General features: G+C 43.3%; 1 protein-coding gene across 7 annotated transcripts; it reads left to right on the top strand.

The window, feature by feature from the left end:
- Window positions 1-3,909: 3,909 nt before the first annotated feature.
- On the top strand, window positions 3,910-13,038 carry LOC124349566 (lachesin-like). 7 transcript variants are annotated; one of them, XM_046800270.1, is made up of 9 exons: window positions 3,910-4,553; window positions 4,734-4,927; window positions 8,882-9,040; window positions 9,324-9,723; window positions 10,364-10,492; window positions 11,067-11,217; window positions 11,305-11,462; window positions 11,528-11,632; window positions 12,582-13,038. In XM_046800270.1, exons 1-9 carry the CDS (start codon window positions 4,325-4,327, stop codon window positions 12,800-12,802), a joined length of 1,746 nt encoding a protein of 581 aa, XP_046656226.1. In that variant the 5' UTR covers window positions 3,910-4,324; the 3' UTR covers window positions 12,803-13,038. The 7 variants fall into 7 exon arrangements, with proteins under 7 accessions (XP_046656226.1, XP_046656227.1, XP_046656225.1 ...); XM_046800271.1 differs by having other exon boundaries at window positions 10,361-10,492; window positions 11,531-11,632; XM_046800269.1 differs by having other exon boundaries at window positions 10,361-10,492.
- Window positions 13,039-16,702: the final 3,664 nt, after the last annotated feature.

Genomic DNA, 16,702 nt, shown 5'->3' with positions numbered 1-16,702 from the left:
TATAGACCCATCAACGACGACAGATTGATTTCCTTCCCCCCCGTCTCTGGTCTTATTTTTCTTCTTCTTCTTCCCCCCCCCCCTCCCCGTTACATAATTGATCCTGCATCCGGAATGGCGTTTATTTCCGTGTCGACTGCTGAAGGAGGGGGGGGGGCTGATGCATCTGCACGCATTTCTTCCATGTGTGTCTATTTTTTCGTTGTCTTGTGCGATGTAATTATTCATTTGACTCCCGGCAATCTCTTCCCCCATCAACAATCACAAGGATTGTTGATAGCTGCTGCTGCTGCATAGATGTAAGACGTTAAACTGTTGAGTGCATCCTCGGCTGAGATTTCCCATTTCCTGATTGACGTGTTTCACTGCGCGCACATCAGCACAGGCGTTTCTACGACGCCGCTGGATTCCAATTTCAATTCGTAATCTTTTCATGAGGGTTTCTCATATGTAATTGTAGCCTGAGCGAAAGCCATTCTGCTATTCGACGTCTTGTGTAGATGACTATTAAATGCGCATTAGATCGTATAATAGTAGATGATGAATACAAAGTGACTTGACTGGCGTTTATACAAGCGGGCGAAAGGGCTGATGCTGTAGACATACGTATAGCTAGCTGTACAGGTCTAGATAGTTGTATACGTGGAAAAGGCTCAAAGGCATTCCATTACGACCCAATAAATCATTTAATTCGCTTTGGCTCCCGCTGGATCCTCCAGGATTTCAATTGACGGGCTCCTACGTGTATAGGCTACTGCTGTGGGCGTGTGCAATCTCGTCGCGCACCCATCGTCCTTTTGGATTTTGATTCTTCTCGTCGTCGTCGTCGTCGACAACTTTGCCCGCAGGCATCAAGTGCTGGCAAGTGGAAATCTAACGGCCGGAGAGATATTACCGCATCCAACACCGTCAAACCATCAGCACACACGTCGGTACACACAAACACAAGGGGGGGGGGGGGTCGGCGGAAAAGGATCAACGCCACCAGCCCAGAACGTTTTGACTTTTCGGGCGGGGGGGGGGGGGGAAGATATCAAAGAGACGTTTAATATATACTAGATATAGATATAGATATGAAATTCACGCGCCTCCGGCGACAAGAGCGCAAATCTCATATCGTTCACGTCATATTCGCTCCGATGATTCACTCACGGCGCGTCTATACCTCGGCTCCTCTGGGGAGACTGGAATGGCTCTATGTAGGTCTCTCAGGAGCGCCAGTAACCGCTAACCGCTTCTATACTATACTATAGCCATGATCCCCTTTTGTAGAAAACTAAACGACAATTCAAGAAAAAAAAATGTGATTTGAAATTCTATCGTGAAGAAAAGAATTTAAAAAAAAAGAACCGGGAGATTTGAATGGATTGAAATTCGACATCGAAGAAGAAGAAGACCACAGATGAGGGAAGATGTGGAGAGGGGGGATGAGGATAACAATTATAAGGACACGAAATGATGGTCGATTAAATCTCTAAGGCTATAACAAGGCTATTTGAAAATGCTGCTCGGCGCGCGCCATTGATTCGTCTTATTCTCGATTGTCCAGATGGTATCCATCTTCTTATTTCTTTTATTCCTTGGGCGACAAGATCAGAGCGATGGCAAAAGATTTTATCGAAAAAGATCAAAGAAGCTATAAAGTACCGTACGTACTGTACTGCACTGTACTGTACAATAGTCGCCCAAAAAGAAGAAAAAGTGAAGAAATAGTTGAATGCATAATCAAAGACACCATATCATCCCCTTTGTATTTTGTAATACTTTTTCATCTCTTTTCTTCTTCTTTTCTCCTAGTTTTTTTCTTTCCTTGCGGGATATTACAAATAGGAGAGACTCGTGTGTGCTGGAGTTGCCTCCTCCATACCGCCCAGGCTATTAATGCATCCGGAGACGCTTTTTATTCTCCCCCTCTGTTATAATCTGCTGGGTATAGAGATCTCTGAATTTAAATTTTCCCGGTGATACCCCCACCCCGACTCTTTTGTCAAACGCGCCCGACTGACTTTTTAAATGTCGACATTTGATAGACACCAGCATTCAAACGGATGAGAAGAGATATAGCTGGAGGAGCCCACTCGACCGCGTCATTATAATATGAACGACACACACACACATCATCGCTATATGTGTGTGTGTGTCTCCCGTCAATTGGAGCGCGCAGAATCACGCGGATCGTTATCCAGATGCGTGTGCTGCTGTTTCGACACGACACTTGAACAAATTCTGGAACACACATAACACACACCAATAGAAATACACCGTGTGATGTCGAATAGCTCAAAATCGAATTCAATTAACAATAATAGGATCTCTAGAGCCTATATTATAAGGTTATATGCTTTACTCCGGCACAATTCAATTCAATATTGAAACATTTATAAGTCCGAGTCTGATATTTTATTAGACGAAGAAATGGTGTTTGTTGTTTGTCGCCGTTTCAAACCCTCCAAATCGGATCGTTTGCCGGCAATTAACACGCGGGAAAAACAAGGGAACTATCGTCGTTCGCCATGGCAACACGGGGCGAGTGTGTGTGTGTGTTCTCGGCACTTTATTCCCATCAGATCGTTCTCATCTTTACCGCATCACCGAGCTCGTTCATAATAACGAGCAGACACGAGATTATGTTTGCTGGAAAAAGAAGTTTTCCATTCTCTCTTGCACACACACACACACACACCCATCACTATACCTTTAATAAACACAGACGACTGTCTATATTTATCATCGCCAACTTTTCGGGTTCCTGTTTTTTCTGGGTGGGGGGTGGACCGGGAAACTGCAACTGCTTGACTTGATTAGATATTGTTACAAGTCTTCCATCTGGCATATAGCATAACGACCGACAGATGGAATTGGAAATACTAAAAGTTAAAAATTCATACACCGGTCCCCTATAGTCTAGATGATGCTGGTTGTGTGTCGCACGTGGCCATTGAGGACTGTGGAGCGTTCAATATCGAACGTCCATAATTACATCCCGTCATCTTATTGATCTTGGTAATAAACATTAGATTTTGGGGGGGGGGGGGGGAAGTTTCAACTTCGTCTGCGATTCTACTATAGACTACCACGGGCTGTCTTCCATCTCGTCCCACTCCTGTGGCCGGCGCCGTATAGGTACTAGAGAGTTGACCAGCAGCAGCTAGCCGGTCAGTTCACGAATACATCAGCGCAAACTTGTTATAAAACTTGTCCCGCCCCGAGTCCCAGCTATATATACATAGACGTCTATACACAGTGCACAGCACGGTGATGGCCGGCAGCCAACCCCCAAACAACTTGTCCGGTGTCAATTAGGCGTCAACAGCCATCTCGGATACATCTCAGTCTAGTCTAGCTAGTGCACAAGCCAAAGTTTCGAAATCGGGAATAAGCAATAACAAAAGTTAGCGCTCGAGATTCAATCTTGACTCGGCTACACTACACACTCCAACAAACTCAGGACAAACTTGTTGGATGTAATATCGCAGCAGTAGCAGCAGAGGCAGTTTTCTTTCTCTATAATATTATCGATCATCATCATTCTGTGTAAAAAAGAGTGTCAACGTGTTCGCTGATCCATAAAGACACACCGCGTCAATTAAAGACAATTCCGTGTCAACTTTGTTGTCATGGCAATTTATTTCGACGGAACTCGAAAACAATAGATTTCATTTCAATCGAATCAAACCATTTAAATTGTTAACGGAATTTATCTTCTGGCTATTGAAAAGTATGCAATCTAAATTATGTACACACACACAATGAAACGAGGTCAGCAGCGAATTTGGCTTGTCGGATGCTGTGCAAGGGATATAGGAGGGGCGGACACAAGGATCACATGATGCGGATGCTATACTTGTCGAGAGATGTTCATCCGTGACGTCGGGTGCTACCGTTCCGTCAGTCAACGGTCGACCGTCGCTCCGGCCGCACACTAAACAAGAGCTCACCATTATATTTAATAGACTCCCCCCCACTTACGTAACATTGGCCAGCCGGTTGATGTTGAGAGGGACATTTTGAAAAAGAAATTAGTGCTGCGCTCCAGCTTTTTTCGGCCTGCTAAGAATAAGACAGGTGGTATAAATCAATTGCGTAACGAGAGGCTCACTCTCAGTGATTGCGGAAGAAATGGCATGACGGCAAGATGAGTATACGTGCAGCCACCGATATATCATCAAGCGAGCGGCGTGTAATTGATGCTCAAACAATTACTACATCAATTCAAATGAGGATGTGTGGGCCGGAAGGCTCGTTGTGTTGTGCATGAGCGCCATTTCTCGCTGGTGGCAGTTCATTACTGTGGGACTATTGGCCCGTTCTGTACCGATTCCTGATGAAAAATCGGTCGGTATCATCAGTGACGTTTATTCAGCGACGAATTCAAAGATTTTCAATAGACAATTTCCCGCGATTTACTCCCACACGGAACAGTCCGATTTGTATGATGCTCGACAGTCGACGAAATTCCCTAATGAGTTGGAGGTCCAGCGAGAGGATGGCCCCGACGATCCTTGACCTCCACATCCGACACCTTTGGGTGATCTTCCTCATGGCTGTTTCAGGTTGAACGGTGAATAATATCTTGCTAGAATATAGAAAGACTTTTACCAATTGGAATACCAGGAACTGAAATGTAGTTATCAAATTATTTACATTACAAACTTATTAGACTTGGAATTGTTGAATTTCTCTTTGGTTAATTTGTGGACTAAAAATTTGCCTCTTATTGTATTCTTGAATAGGCACAGGTGAGGCGTTGGCGTCACGCCATCCGCGTAGTTCTGCCAAGACTGTGATGCTCGCCGATGGAAGCGCAACTTCCTTGGCGGTGACGAATGCTGCGCCGCAGTTTTCGGAATCCATCCGGAACGTGACGGTACCGCTGGGCCGCGAGGCCGTCCTATCGTGTGTCATCAACAATCTGGCAGAGTACAAAGTAAGTCCACATCCACATATCGCATTACCGCAATCCAATGAAAAAAAGATTTTGATTTCTTTATTTTCTTTGCATTCGGCTTATACAATCCAATCCAATTATTTATTTAGTTGAGCCTTTTAATTGCTTGTCAACTGCGCTATACGTTTTTCCGCCCGTGCGCGTTGTTCATTCGACTATCAAATCAATTAACAGTTTAGTCAATTTTCCTATTGAAGAATCGTGAATCTGCAGCGTGATTTATAATATCGAATCTTCTTTTTTTTCGCCTTTTTTATTTGTAAATTGGTGAGCTGAAAATCCGCGCACCGCATATTTATTGAGGCGTCTTCATACGAGGCGAACATCCAATAAGTGTTGCTGCTGATGCGGCACCAATCTCTTTCGCATCAATTTGTCGCAAAAAGATGAGACGAATAACAAGAAATAAATCGGGAAAACGTTGCGAGAAAAAGGAGTTCTCGCTCGTGTAAAATAAAAAAAGGACCGTGCGCGGCTGCGAATCAAAGAGAAATGAGATAAATGTCTGAAAATTGAAGGGATAAAGGAAGGCGACAAAAAGTGGAAGAAGAAAAGAAAAAAGGGAAATGGGGAAAAAAGAAGAAGAAGAAGAAGAGAACGGAAAATGACGATGGGAAAAAAGGGAAATGAGAAAAAAGAAAAAGGATAAAAAAGACGCGCATATGCAGGAGAGAGGCCATCAGTCAGTGCGGGCGACAGTCGAGTTATTACTCGCAATAGCACAGGCCCATACCGCCATAGGCACACACCGTGTATATACCAGCGAAAGAGCAAGACGACGACGACGATGAAGCGTGTGAAATTAGCATACGGAGGCTGTTGACGTATAAGGGACGAATGATGGGGTGTTGCGCCCTGGATCTCATTTGTACAAGAAGAAGAAAAAGAAAACCATCCGGCAAGGTGCTGGAAGGAAAAAAGATGATGGACCGAGGGAAAAAAGGGAGAAACACACACATGATAGTAGTACAGCGTTGATGGTACAGCGACGCTTGTGTTCCCTAAAGATGCCACTTGAAAACAAAACGAGAAAAATGCGCCGTGATGAGTTGCCAGTCGTCGTCGTTGAGTGCTCGGTGTGAATTTTTTGAAGCGGCTGATCCGCCGCCAACCGCATCCGGGGAAAATGCAGCAAAGAGTTAAGAAGAAAAAGAAACGCAGTTTTGAACCCATCGTCAAGAAAACGAAAGGATATAAAGCGCGTCGGGTCATTTGGTTCTTTTTGTGTGACACTCGCGTCATCCATCCGGAGGAGAGAAAAGTGGGGAAAGGTGAGCGCTGGATGGGCGGGGCGATTTACGCCAACGAGGAAAATATTTACGAGTGGGCAGACACGGGAGCTGCTGAATAAGAGAATGAATAATGTGACAATACCACACGTGTCCCAGTCCGTAGGAAAGGCGTCACGCTGCGCTGCCATTTCTTCCGGCCCCGTAGTGGAGAAGAAAGCGGATAACACGGAGGTAGACGGTGCGCTCCTTGTGTGAGAGAAAAGGAGACGATAAAACAGGAAAAGACATCAACAACAACACCTTCTCTTCCACAGCAACATCGTCTTCTTTGTTGTTGCCCTGGTTGTCTCTTTTCTGAGAGAAACTCCAAGTTGTGGGCGATGCGGTTTTGTTCACTTGATCTTAGATATGCGAATATGCAAAGGATATGAATAGCGGATGAGTGGCGCGAGATGGAACGATCGGCGGAGGCGCCATTTCATTGCCATAAAAAGAAGCATTCCTTATATTTTCTTTAATAACCTTTTTCCTTCCCCGTTGGTATTGTTCTTGTTTATTGCCACTTAGAGAACAGCACAATAAATTGATGTTCTCTTGCATGTAAATGTTATGTTTCTTTTTGTTCTACCCCTTCTTCCCGTTTCTCATCCACCATTACCGCATTATAAAAGCCAATTACATTATCTCGCATGGATCCTATTTATTTCAAGAAGACTACCTACTCTATAAGCCCTCCAGAATAAGCCAATCCCTCCATTTTGCCAATAAAGAAACAGGAGTAGCTTCATTTGCCTACGATAAAATGGTTTCAATCTCGTTTCCTTGTCGTTGGTATTTTAGACCAATTTTCTCCATTGTCTTATCTTTTACCTTTCGGTTAAATACTGACGAGATTTGAAAAGCCTCCAGCCATTCTTCCCATGTTGGGATTTGATTACGGATTATTAGAGACGATTCTTTTCCTTTTCTGGGGATTCAGAGGTTATCGATTTCACGTCTGTGTCGTCCTGTCTTTGCTCCGACAACTCAAACGACATCCGTCCGACATGGACACTGCTTTCCTGTATAGAATCAATAAGGAAGGGAGTTCTCAGTATCAAGACTGATACTGTGATATGGTCGGAACTCGGAAATCCTTTTGTACAGGAATCAGGTTGACAATTGCGGATGGATTGAGAATCAAGTATAATTCTTAAACAAAAGTTACTTCATTCTACGCGGTCTTTTGTGCCGCCATTTCAGCGTTGCATACCTATTTTTATTGCATTATTGATTATTCGGTTAGTTATTCATTATTCATTTTTTTACCCAATCATTTTTATTAAATGTTTATTTGTTTAAGGTAATTAAAAAAACAATTTTACATAATTTCAAAAAATTGTAAGTCAATATCCGACTCATTTGCGCAATCTGGCAATTAGCCGGGCTATCCAAGATTGCAGACTAAAATTTAAACGACAAATGAAAAGACTTTCATTTGAAAAGATACTAGATATCATAGAACATAGTTAAAACCTACAAGGAAATAGTTTGTGCACTTCCCAGCTAACATTCCACTATTATTACAGGTAATGTTTGTTCCGATTTTGAGTACCTGAGTGTGTCGAGTTTTGTTGTGTAACAAGCTGGCAGAGGTAGAGACACCGACATAGCTTCCTTGTTTCTCAGAGGCCAGGCTGAGGCCACCAATGTCCGAATTAGAAGAAAAATTAAGGAAGAAAATGATGAAGGCATCATTTCATACTTCTCAAAATGTTCTTGTCAAACATCATCCATGTGAACCAGTCACTTGATGGTTCTCGTTGATGAAGCAACTTAAACACTCGGAACTACAGATTGGTTTTTTCAATGCATTGAGGACCAGAAATTTCAATTACATCATATTATCTAGTAAATTGGCTTTTCAAAGAAAAAAACTCAATATTTATTGCATTTTATAACATTTTTCGAAGAACAAAATGATTCAATTTTGTTTTATTTCGTTTTTTTCTAAATTTGCACCATAGATTTTGGGCCCCAGTATCTACCTCAACTCTATTCTCTGTATCTTTATCGATAGACCTGTCGCCTCATAGGAAAATCCCTCGCCATTATTTATTAGTTATTAGGCCCAAGTGACTGGGAGGGGGGAGCCAATAGCTGCCAGTTCAGTTGTGTATATGTACCGACAGTGCCCTAATAATATCGACTCGTAAATCGCCAGAAAGGTATATAGGGTTGAGGAACAGCTGTTGCGTCACGCTACACCAATAAAGCTGCCGAAGCATGTTTTCTTCTCCCATATATCGTGAGATATTTTCGGATGACAGCCGGATGAAACAGCCGGACATACTCCCTTCTTTTTTATCTGGTATATTGGTATTTGAAATAATATAGACATACTGTAGCTATATACAGAGTTCATCATTGTCAGCAATAAAGACAGCACCAGCTTGTGCCTTTTTAGTGCCACAGTGAGACATTTGACTTTTAAATTGAGCTCTATTGGTGGATAGTGGAATGACATTTTACTTGGAATTGATTTTGTTAGTTTGTGGTGGTTGTTTATCGATTTATGTTCTACTTCTGGCAACAACGCTTCAAATTATTTACAAAATGCTGAAAAATTTTGTCATTAAGTTCATTTTCTACTGAAGACAAAACAAACCAAAAATTGCCTACTATCGATCTTGCAATAACAATCGGATTGAAATATTGAAAGGTTGGATGGCTGAGGGCGGACGACCAGACAATTTTGAGTCTTCACCGCCGTGTCGTGACGCACAATCCGCGTGTTTCGGTAACTCACGACGAGTCACGCACCTGGAACCTCCACATTCGCCAAGTCAAGGAATCCGATCAAGGATGTTACATGTGTCAGGTAATCATTGGGGCGTTCCCTTTTGTTTTTATTTCACACAATTGTTTTAACTGTCGCTGTACCTCAACTCAATTTGTACCTCTTAAAGGTCTCAACTTGTCAATATGGGCAGTCCTCAAATCAATTTGGCTAATAATTATTGGCCATTTAATTGGGTTCTAATAGGACGAGTGACTATTTCCGTTAAATCTCATTTGGCTGTCATTTTCTTTTCCTCGATATTTTGTTTCTTGCCTTGATTAATTCATTTGGTTAATTAACTTGAAACGATTTCGGATCAAAGATCAACACGGCGATAATGAAGAAGCAACTTGGCTGCATCCAAGTCCAAGTGCCTCCGGACATTATCGACGACCGGAGTACGAGCGACGTCACGGTCAACGAAGGCGACAACGTGACGCTGACGTGCACAGCCACCGGCAAACCGGCCCCGAGGATCGTCTGGCGTCGTGAGGACGGCCAAAAGATCGTCGTTTATCGCCCGACGGCCACAGCGTCCGCACCGGGATCCAACCACAACAATCTCCATGGAACGAAATCTTCTTCCAGCAACGGCGGCGTTCTCAATGCAACGACAACATCAACAACATCCGACGTTGTTGCCGTCACCGCAACGGGAACTCACCACCCGCATCAGCACCACCAAGGAATTGCGTCGACGACGACCCGCGAGAGATCGAAAGGTAAATTGTCAATTCCGTCGTCTGTCTGTCCGATTGTCTGCACGGCCGTCAATTTTCCTCTTGAATGTTTCACGACTCGGCCTGGCCGGTAGACAACAACTGAGGTTGTTGTAGGATTTGTTGTTATTCCAGTGAACAGCAACAATCGACATTTGGGACAATTTTATCAATTTCAATTTCTTTGCTTTGGGTCTGTCAGTTGGTCGATCCACCTGCTGTCTTCTCTTTGAATTTTGAAGTGGATCCATCAATTTCATGGTTGCCACAAATGGAAACTTGAAATCCCAATTTCCAAATGAATTTAGACAATTGACGGCGGACAGCCGTGAATTCAATTTGGCAGATCAAATGGATAGCCCAGTTCAATGAAGGAGACTCGTCGCTCCCTGATGGAATAGCTAATAATGTCACGTCATTGCTTTCGGTTTGGGGGTATTGTCTGTCGCATTGATTCGTTTGCCCAACTCGACCGCGTTCAGCCCAGTCTTAATGCAAAGCGCATCATTGGACTACAATAAGGAATTGGAATTCATTTTCATTTCCTTTTTCCGTTTCTTCAATTCATTACCTCCTTTGGCCGTCATCGTCGCCGTCTACTGGTCCGTCCTTCACGATGTTTCACGCCGGGCACCCGAAGAAGTCGAGGCGTATCATGGCGAGACTCTGCGCCTCTACCGGGTCACCCGCCAGATGATGGCCGCCTACATGTGCATCGCCTCCAATGACGTCCCTCCCGCCGTCAGCAAACGAGTTCCTCTCAACGTCAACTGTAAGTCGCCACATTTCATCCCGCTGACTTTGAATGCCATTACTATTCCATTCACCAGTATCTCCACCCCACTCCTACTGGCATGTACATCAGGATGATGCGTGTAATCGAAGATAACCGCGACTCGTTCGCCGTAGAGTCGCAGTGGCGGTTGCGATCGTTTCGGCAAAACCCCCAAATTCCCGTCCGCCCTCCACGGATCACCATTACCTCCAAAGTCCAAAGTCGACTGCATCAGACGACTGCAGATAGACAGAGCAGAGCTCCTTAAATAGCGTCATCTATCCAGACCGTGTTCTATCCCCCCCCCCTCATATATCCCCCCTCCGCACGACTATAAGAAGTGGACCAGTTTTATCGCCTTTTTCCTCTCGTTCTTTATTCTTATGATCTTTTCGAATCTGACGCATCTCTTTCCTTATGAATTTCCACAGTACATTCAATCCCCCCCTCATCTAAATGATAGACTCTTCTGGCTGATATCCATATTCTTATTCGTTATTTTCAATTTCACGCATTGCATAAGAAAACGCCGCTTTAATTCAATATTAAATTTTCTTATTTGTTTGAAAAGTTCCGCCATTGGTGACGTCTTCGATGAACGTGGTGGGTGCGCTGCTGGGCACCGACGTCCGGTTGACTTGCAACGTCGAGTCGCATCCGCCCAGCATCAACTACTGGATGAAGGGAAGACAACAAGACCAACACAACACTATCCTGCCCAGGTATAATATGTCCAGTGTCATGTCCAGGCTCTTATTAGTTTCGCCGATTGACAAAGTGGCGTCACTTTGTGCGGGTTATTTTGACAGCGCCAAGTACAGCATCGACGGTGAACGAGGAGGATCGACGAGCTACAAGACGAGCATGTCACTGACCATCCACAACTTCCAGTCCCAAGACAAGAGCGCTTACATTTGCGTGGCCGCTAATTCATTGGGCACCGCCGAAGCCTCAATTCAAATCTACGGTTAGTGACTTACACATCAACGGATTGGTTATTCGACATTAACTTTGGCAGGAAATTTGAAACAGAAGTGGTTAGAGCAACGTCAGCACCAACATCAGCTAGCCGATTGGCAACTTCCACTGGCAACAATATCGAACATTTCCCAGTCAAGGAAGACAACGAAGACGATGGTAACATTGGTCTTTCAAATTCCCCAATAGTGCGTCGCAAAATTATTTTGATAAGCAAGTCAGAAAGTTTAAAAGTTACATCATATCGTAATTCAAACAACACCCGACTTCTTGTGTGTCGGAGACTTTCTTTCATGGGGTTGACTAATTGTGTACTTTCTTCCATTGATAACTTCCCCCTATACACTCCAGTAGCTTACGTAATTGCCGAGCCTCCTAGCAGTTAAGTGAAAGAGGAAATTATATTCCCTGTAAAAAAGAAGTGGAGAGAAAGAAATTAAGATTTTGATTTTTAAAAAATCAAGCTTTAGTTGGGGTTGTATAGATAAACTCTGTTTTCCTAAGACTCATGTGAATTGGGTGTAGGGAAAGTCATCGAATGAACGAGAAATATTAGGGGAGTTAGTTTAGTCTAGCTAGAGACTTGAGGCAACCGGTCGGAAGACGAGTGATGATGGGAGATAATAAAGAGATAAGGAATGAGCTTGGGAATGAGGGGATATGACAGATGGAGACGACGGCCATCAGCAGACGACATGATGGCTCAAGACTTGATAGAATTTTCTAAAGGCCATTTAGATATACCATAGACTATGCGCAAGTAATATAGTGACACATTCCGGAAGCGTTTGAGCGGAAGCTGTCCGTCTCCTAGGGGAGTGGGGGGAGGGGGGGCGATCTCATCAAAAGGCTAGGGCGTTGTATGGCGTCGTCCGTTTCATCCAACTGCTGGATGAACTGATCGAGTAAAATGAAAGTCAAAATGCCTGTTGGACTGGTTGGGTCAGGCAACTTGCACTGGTTGCCTTTTGTTTCCGTAAATCAAATCCACCAAACAAACTGACTTTTGAATTTGACCACAAATACGCAATTTGTTGCAGATAATTAATGCGATAAGATTCAAATGTTGTAATTTAACACATAACCCACTGATTGAATATTCCAACAGAGACGTCATCGTCGTCCATGTCCGTGCCACCCAGCGAACAGCAACGAGAGCGAAAACAAGAGCAACGAGATGAGACGGCCAATCAGATTAGAGGTGGTGGTGTCTCCTCTGGTTCTACTTCTTCCCTCTTGAAATTCACCTGGTCATTCATTCATCACTGTACCATCGTTTTCCCGTATATTCTTACTGCAATGGTTTCCTCGTGCGGCAAAATTATATGAAACATCCAGTTTTGCATCCAGTACTTTCAGTTCAATTTTAATTGATACGCGTTTCAATCACTACATCTATACATCTACAACTACAACACACATAAAATCAATTTCCTGAACATTTTTGTTTGTATATTAATTAAATAAAAAAATTTTTTTCTGTTATTTTCTGCCTGTATCAAATGGCAGTAAGTAATGTGGTAATCTTTCATTTGTTGTCAAAGAGATGTTAAATATACCGACAAAGAAAGCGAGTTCGTCTTTTCATCAAACTAGCTCATTAAGCGGTTTGGAAAGGCAGGGTTGTTCGATTTTTAATCGGTATTTATATCGATTCTTAAGCATGAATAATTAGAATATTAGTGTCGTCTGCTTTCGTTTTGTTCACAACTCACAAGTTTCGAAAAAGCGACAAAGAAACGAAAGATTTCAAAGAAAACGAGGCAAACACTTTTTGAAAACGTACATGGCTGCACACAACAAATAAAATTACAAAAATGTGATCGTCATGTAAACGCTGATGTCGTGGCTGTCCATGCTCCCCACTCCATGCTGTTTGGCAGGTAAAAATAAAACTACCAGGCATACAAATGCAAAGATTATATGGAAATAGAAGAGTTAATCCTGTTCCAAGTTTTGAAATGTTAGTTTCCTACTAGCTTTTATTATCTAAAGGCCCTTATGATGAATGGCATTGTGTTTGAAGCACTATGTAGCCTAACCATTTCCTTTGTGCAGATTTGAGGCCTGAACCAGTCATCGAAATTATTTGTGTTGGTTGTATTCCTGTGACTTGCCAGATATTTGAATGGTGCTCGACTTGCATAAATGCAGTGAATCACATGGAAACCTTCAATTCTCCAATACCCACTATCTCATTTACAACTTTTCTTGACTTGTTATTTCTGTCAATATTTTTTCGTAAACCATTTTTTATTTTTCATTTAGATAAACAGCATCCTGAGTTTTTTCTCCATCTCTTCGGATAAACTACCGGTGGAGCTATACGGATCTCTTCTTCCCCTTTCTTAAAATGTTCTCGTGTACACCCATGTGAGTGTGGGTGTATTCACGAGGACACCCTTTTCCATTTATCGCCAGCAGTCTCATCCATCTTCAACTTATCAGCGGATGGAGCAACTGTGGATGCCTGGGCGTATTTCCCAGGCTTCAAGGTAGGAAAAATGTCTGTCATTTACAAATTCAAATTTTGGCTCTGAAAATTGACACATAAGAGCGAGTCCCTATTGTACAAAAAAAGGGGGGGGGGCAATTAAAATTGCAGAACAATGAACAAATTTCACATTCCCTTACTGGTATGCAGAAATGTTTAGGGAAACCAGACGGTGTATTTCATCGGCTGCTGGCTAATGCTGGTACTAACGTCCTTACACAAGTTGTTGGGCATAATGCGATTTGATTTTCTGCGTAGGCTTCTAGAGTCATTCCTCCTTTTTTGTATTTTGTGTTTGTATTTTTCCCCCTTTTTATTACGGAATAATTTCAAGTCTTGTGTGCACAATTAACAACTTGTTTGCCATCTTGAACGGCTTTGAATTATGAACTTTATTTACACAAGCAAAAAGTTTCAATAACAAAATAAAGGTAAATGTATACAAGCGAATGGGAGGAGCGAGGCTGGATGGATGAATGGATGGAGGAACATTTCTCCTTGCGCTCCGTGCTCAGTTGGTTGATGAAGATGGTCACATTGGCGTTTGATCTTGGCTCTTTTTCGCGGGTGTGTATTTTTCCCCTCTCCACCCCAACCGGTTGGTGGGGTTGGAGAAATCATTATTGATCCTCGACTGTCACTGTCGGCCCGAGATAAAAACAAAAGCTCCATTATATTCGTATTATAGCCTCTGTGTGTGTGTGTAGTCTAAAGTGTTTGTTTTGGGTTTTGAGAGTTGAGACTGTGGGGATGGCGATCGAGTGAGGGGTTGGAGGGTGGAGGGGTGGGTGCCGTTATTGCCGACCACAAAAGTCATCGTCGTATCATCAACGGCGCGTGCCGTGTGGATCAAACCACCACCATCATCATCTCGTGGCTTCTCTTTCCTCCCTCCATCCATCCATCCCAACTCAACTGGCCAACTCGAATCCCTTCGATCCCGTCACAGGGAGAAGCGCCGATTGATGATCCGCTGGGTGTCGTGGCGTCACGGCGTCGCTCCTGGCGGATGACGCGCTCGAGTGGCGATGTCTGCAGGGATCGAGTCTTGTATTTGCGTGTGACCTTTTGCAAGATGATACCAGTAGAACTCACTTGACTGGTGACAAAAGAAACACATGGCAGTGCACTCGAAACGTATAGAGCGTCGAAAAATATTAAGACAATAAGACAACAGGGAAATGGGGACGACGACGAACGCAGCGCGTGCCGATACGCCAGTGCACAGTCGAAATCGTTAGAGACGCTTATAACAAGGACCGCAGCACCAAACCGACCTGATTATTTTCCTCCGTTTGCATATGGAAGGGATAATTTTCCTTTTGTGCAAATGACACCGTACTAGGAGACAGCGATGGATTCAAAATGGAAGTCAATCGATTATTGCCTTTTTGATTCAAATGTTTCACCTTTTGTCTCGTTGACGAATCGCAACTTGTTTTTCATTATTCGCCATTCTCTTTTCATCCTCATCTTTGCTTGTCTTTTGTTTTCTGCTTCGATTATGTCTCGAAGGTGTGGTGTTATAGCCCACCATAGTTTCGACTTTTGAATAGATTCTGGTTCGATTGGTTTCCGGGATTGCCATTCTGACGCTGCACTTGACTCTGGCGCGACCTACGAAACAGATAAATGTTCCCCTCGTTCTTTTGTCAATCAATTGGAGAATTAAGGGGGGGGGGTAGATTAACTGTGTCGAAAAATAATACCAATGCAAATGCAAAGGACGGAATGTGACGAGTTCGATCCCGACCGATTCCAAGCGAGAGCAGAGATGCAGTTGCTTGTCTAAATTATTGATTATTAGTAATGAGTCGCCGGTTCTCAATTCCTTTTCTCCATTCTCTCTCCTCCCCCCTTTCCTTTTTCTAATTCTTTTCTTTTTGTCTGCATTTTCCTCTTTCTTCTTCATTCCTTTCGTCGTTCCAATTGAATCCAACTTTACCGTTCAACAGGATCGGTATGTCCGTCCTTCCAATCAGCAGTATAGCAACTTTTTTTTTAATATTTACCTACCATTGTATGCTCTAGCAGCGCATAATGATGATTTCATTGTTATTAACTATTCCTTTCTTCATTCATCATATTCAAGTATCCATTGATTCGTAGTCGGCATCGTATTTTAACTCCATTTCCAGTAGGATCAACAGACGCTGTTGCCCAGTTTTTATTAGCGGTGCCATCGTTAATCATTCCAATCTGCCGCAATACTCTGCGTCCTCGTCGTCATTAGGATCTTGAATTATTAACCGCCGATTCTCATCGTGGCGTCGATAATGATAGTTGATCATCTAATAACACAACAACAGAGTCTTGGTATATTACAAGTGTTGAGTAGCTTGGGGTTACGGTTGGCACAAGGAAAACAATCAGCCATCAGGTCTAGATATTGACAAATGGAAACCAAGAAACTGCAGACGCGTATGTATAGGAGAGATGACGGTATGTCGCAAACGACAAATCAAATCCGCTGGATGACGATCACGTGGATCATGTCATCAGCAGTGCGCTGTGTGCATGTGAGTACCGCCGACTGCAGAGTAGAAACGGGAGAGAGAGAGAGAGAAAGGGTTGACAGAGAAGCTCATTAGTCACCACACCACACCATGACGTTAGACGCACGGCTCTATAATAGGCCTAATAACAAATAATAATCCCAGCATTACAATCTTGAAACGTCGGCAATTCCTCGCTGCGTGGATCAGCGGTTATAAGGCCGCACTCAACACATGACA

This window comes from Daphnia pulicaria, chromosome 7 (assembly GCF_021234035.1).
Source record: "Daphnia pulicaria isolate SC F1-1A chromosome 7, SC_F0-13Bv2, whole genome shotgun sequence".
Classification (NCBI taxonomy): domain Eukaryota; kingdom Metazoa; phylum Arthropoda; class Branchiopoda; order Diplostraca; family Daphniidae; genus Daphnia; species Daphnia pulicaria.
The sequence above is the reverse complement of the archived record's forward strand: the minus strand, read 5'-3'. Positions and strand labels throughout refer to the sequence as shown.

What these genes read in the sequence shown, in the direction of transcription:
- LOC124349566 (XM_046800269.1), top strand. Translation starts at nt 4,325, where the DNA reads ATGAAAAATCGGTCGGTATCATCAGTGACGTTTATTCAGCGACGAATT. An exon ending in AGCCTCAATTCAAATCTACG is followed by an intron (nt 11,463 to 11,527) that starts GTTAGTGACTTA and finishes AATTTGAAACAG; the next exon opens with AAGTGGTTAGAGCAACGTCA. An exon ending in GGAAGACAACGAAGACGATG is followed by an intron (nt 11,633 to 12,581) that starts GTAACATTGGTC and finishes ATATTCCAACAG; the next exon opens with AGACGTCATCGTCGTCCATG.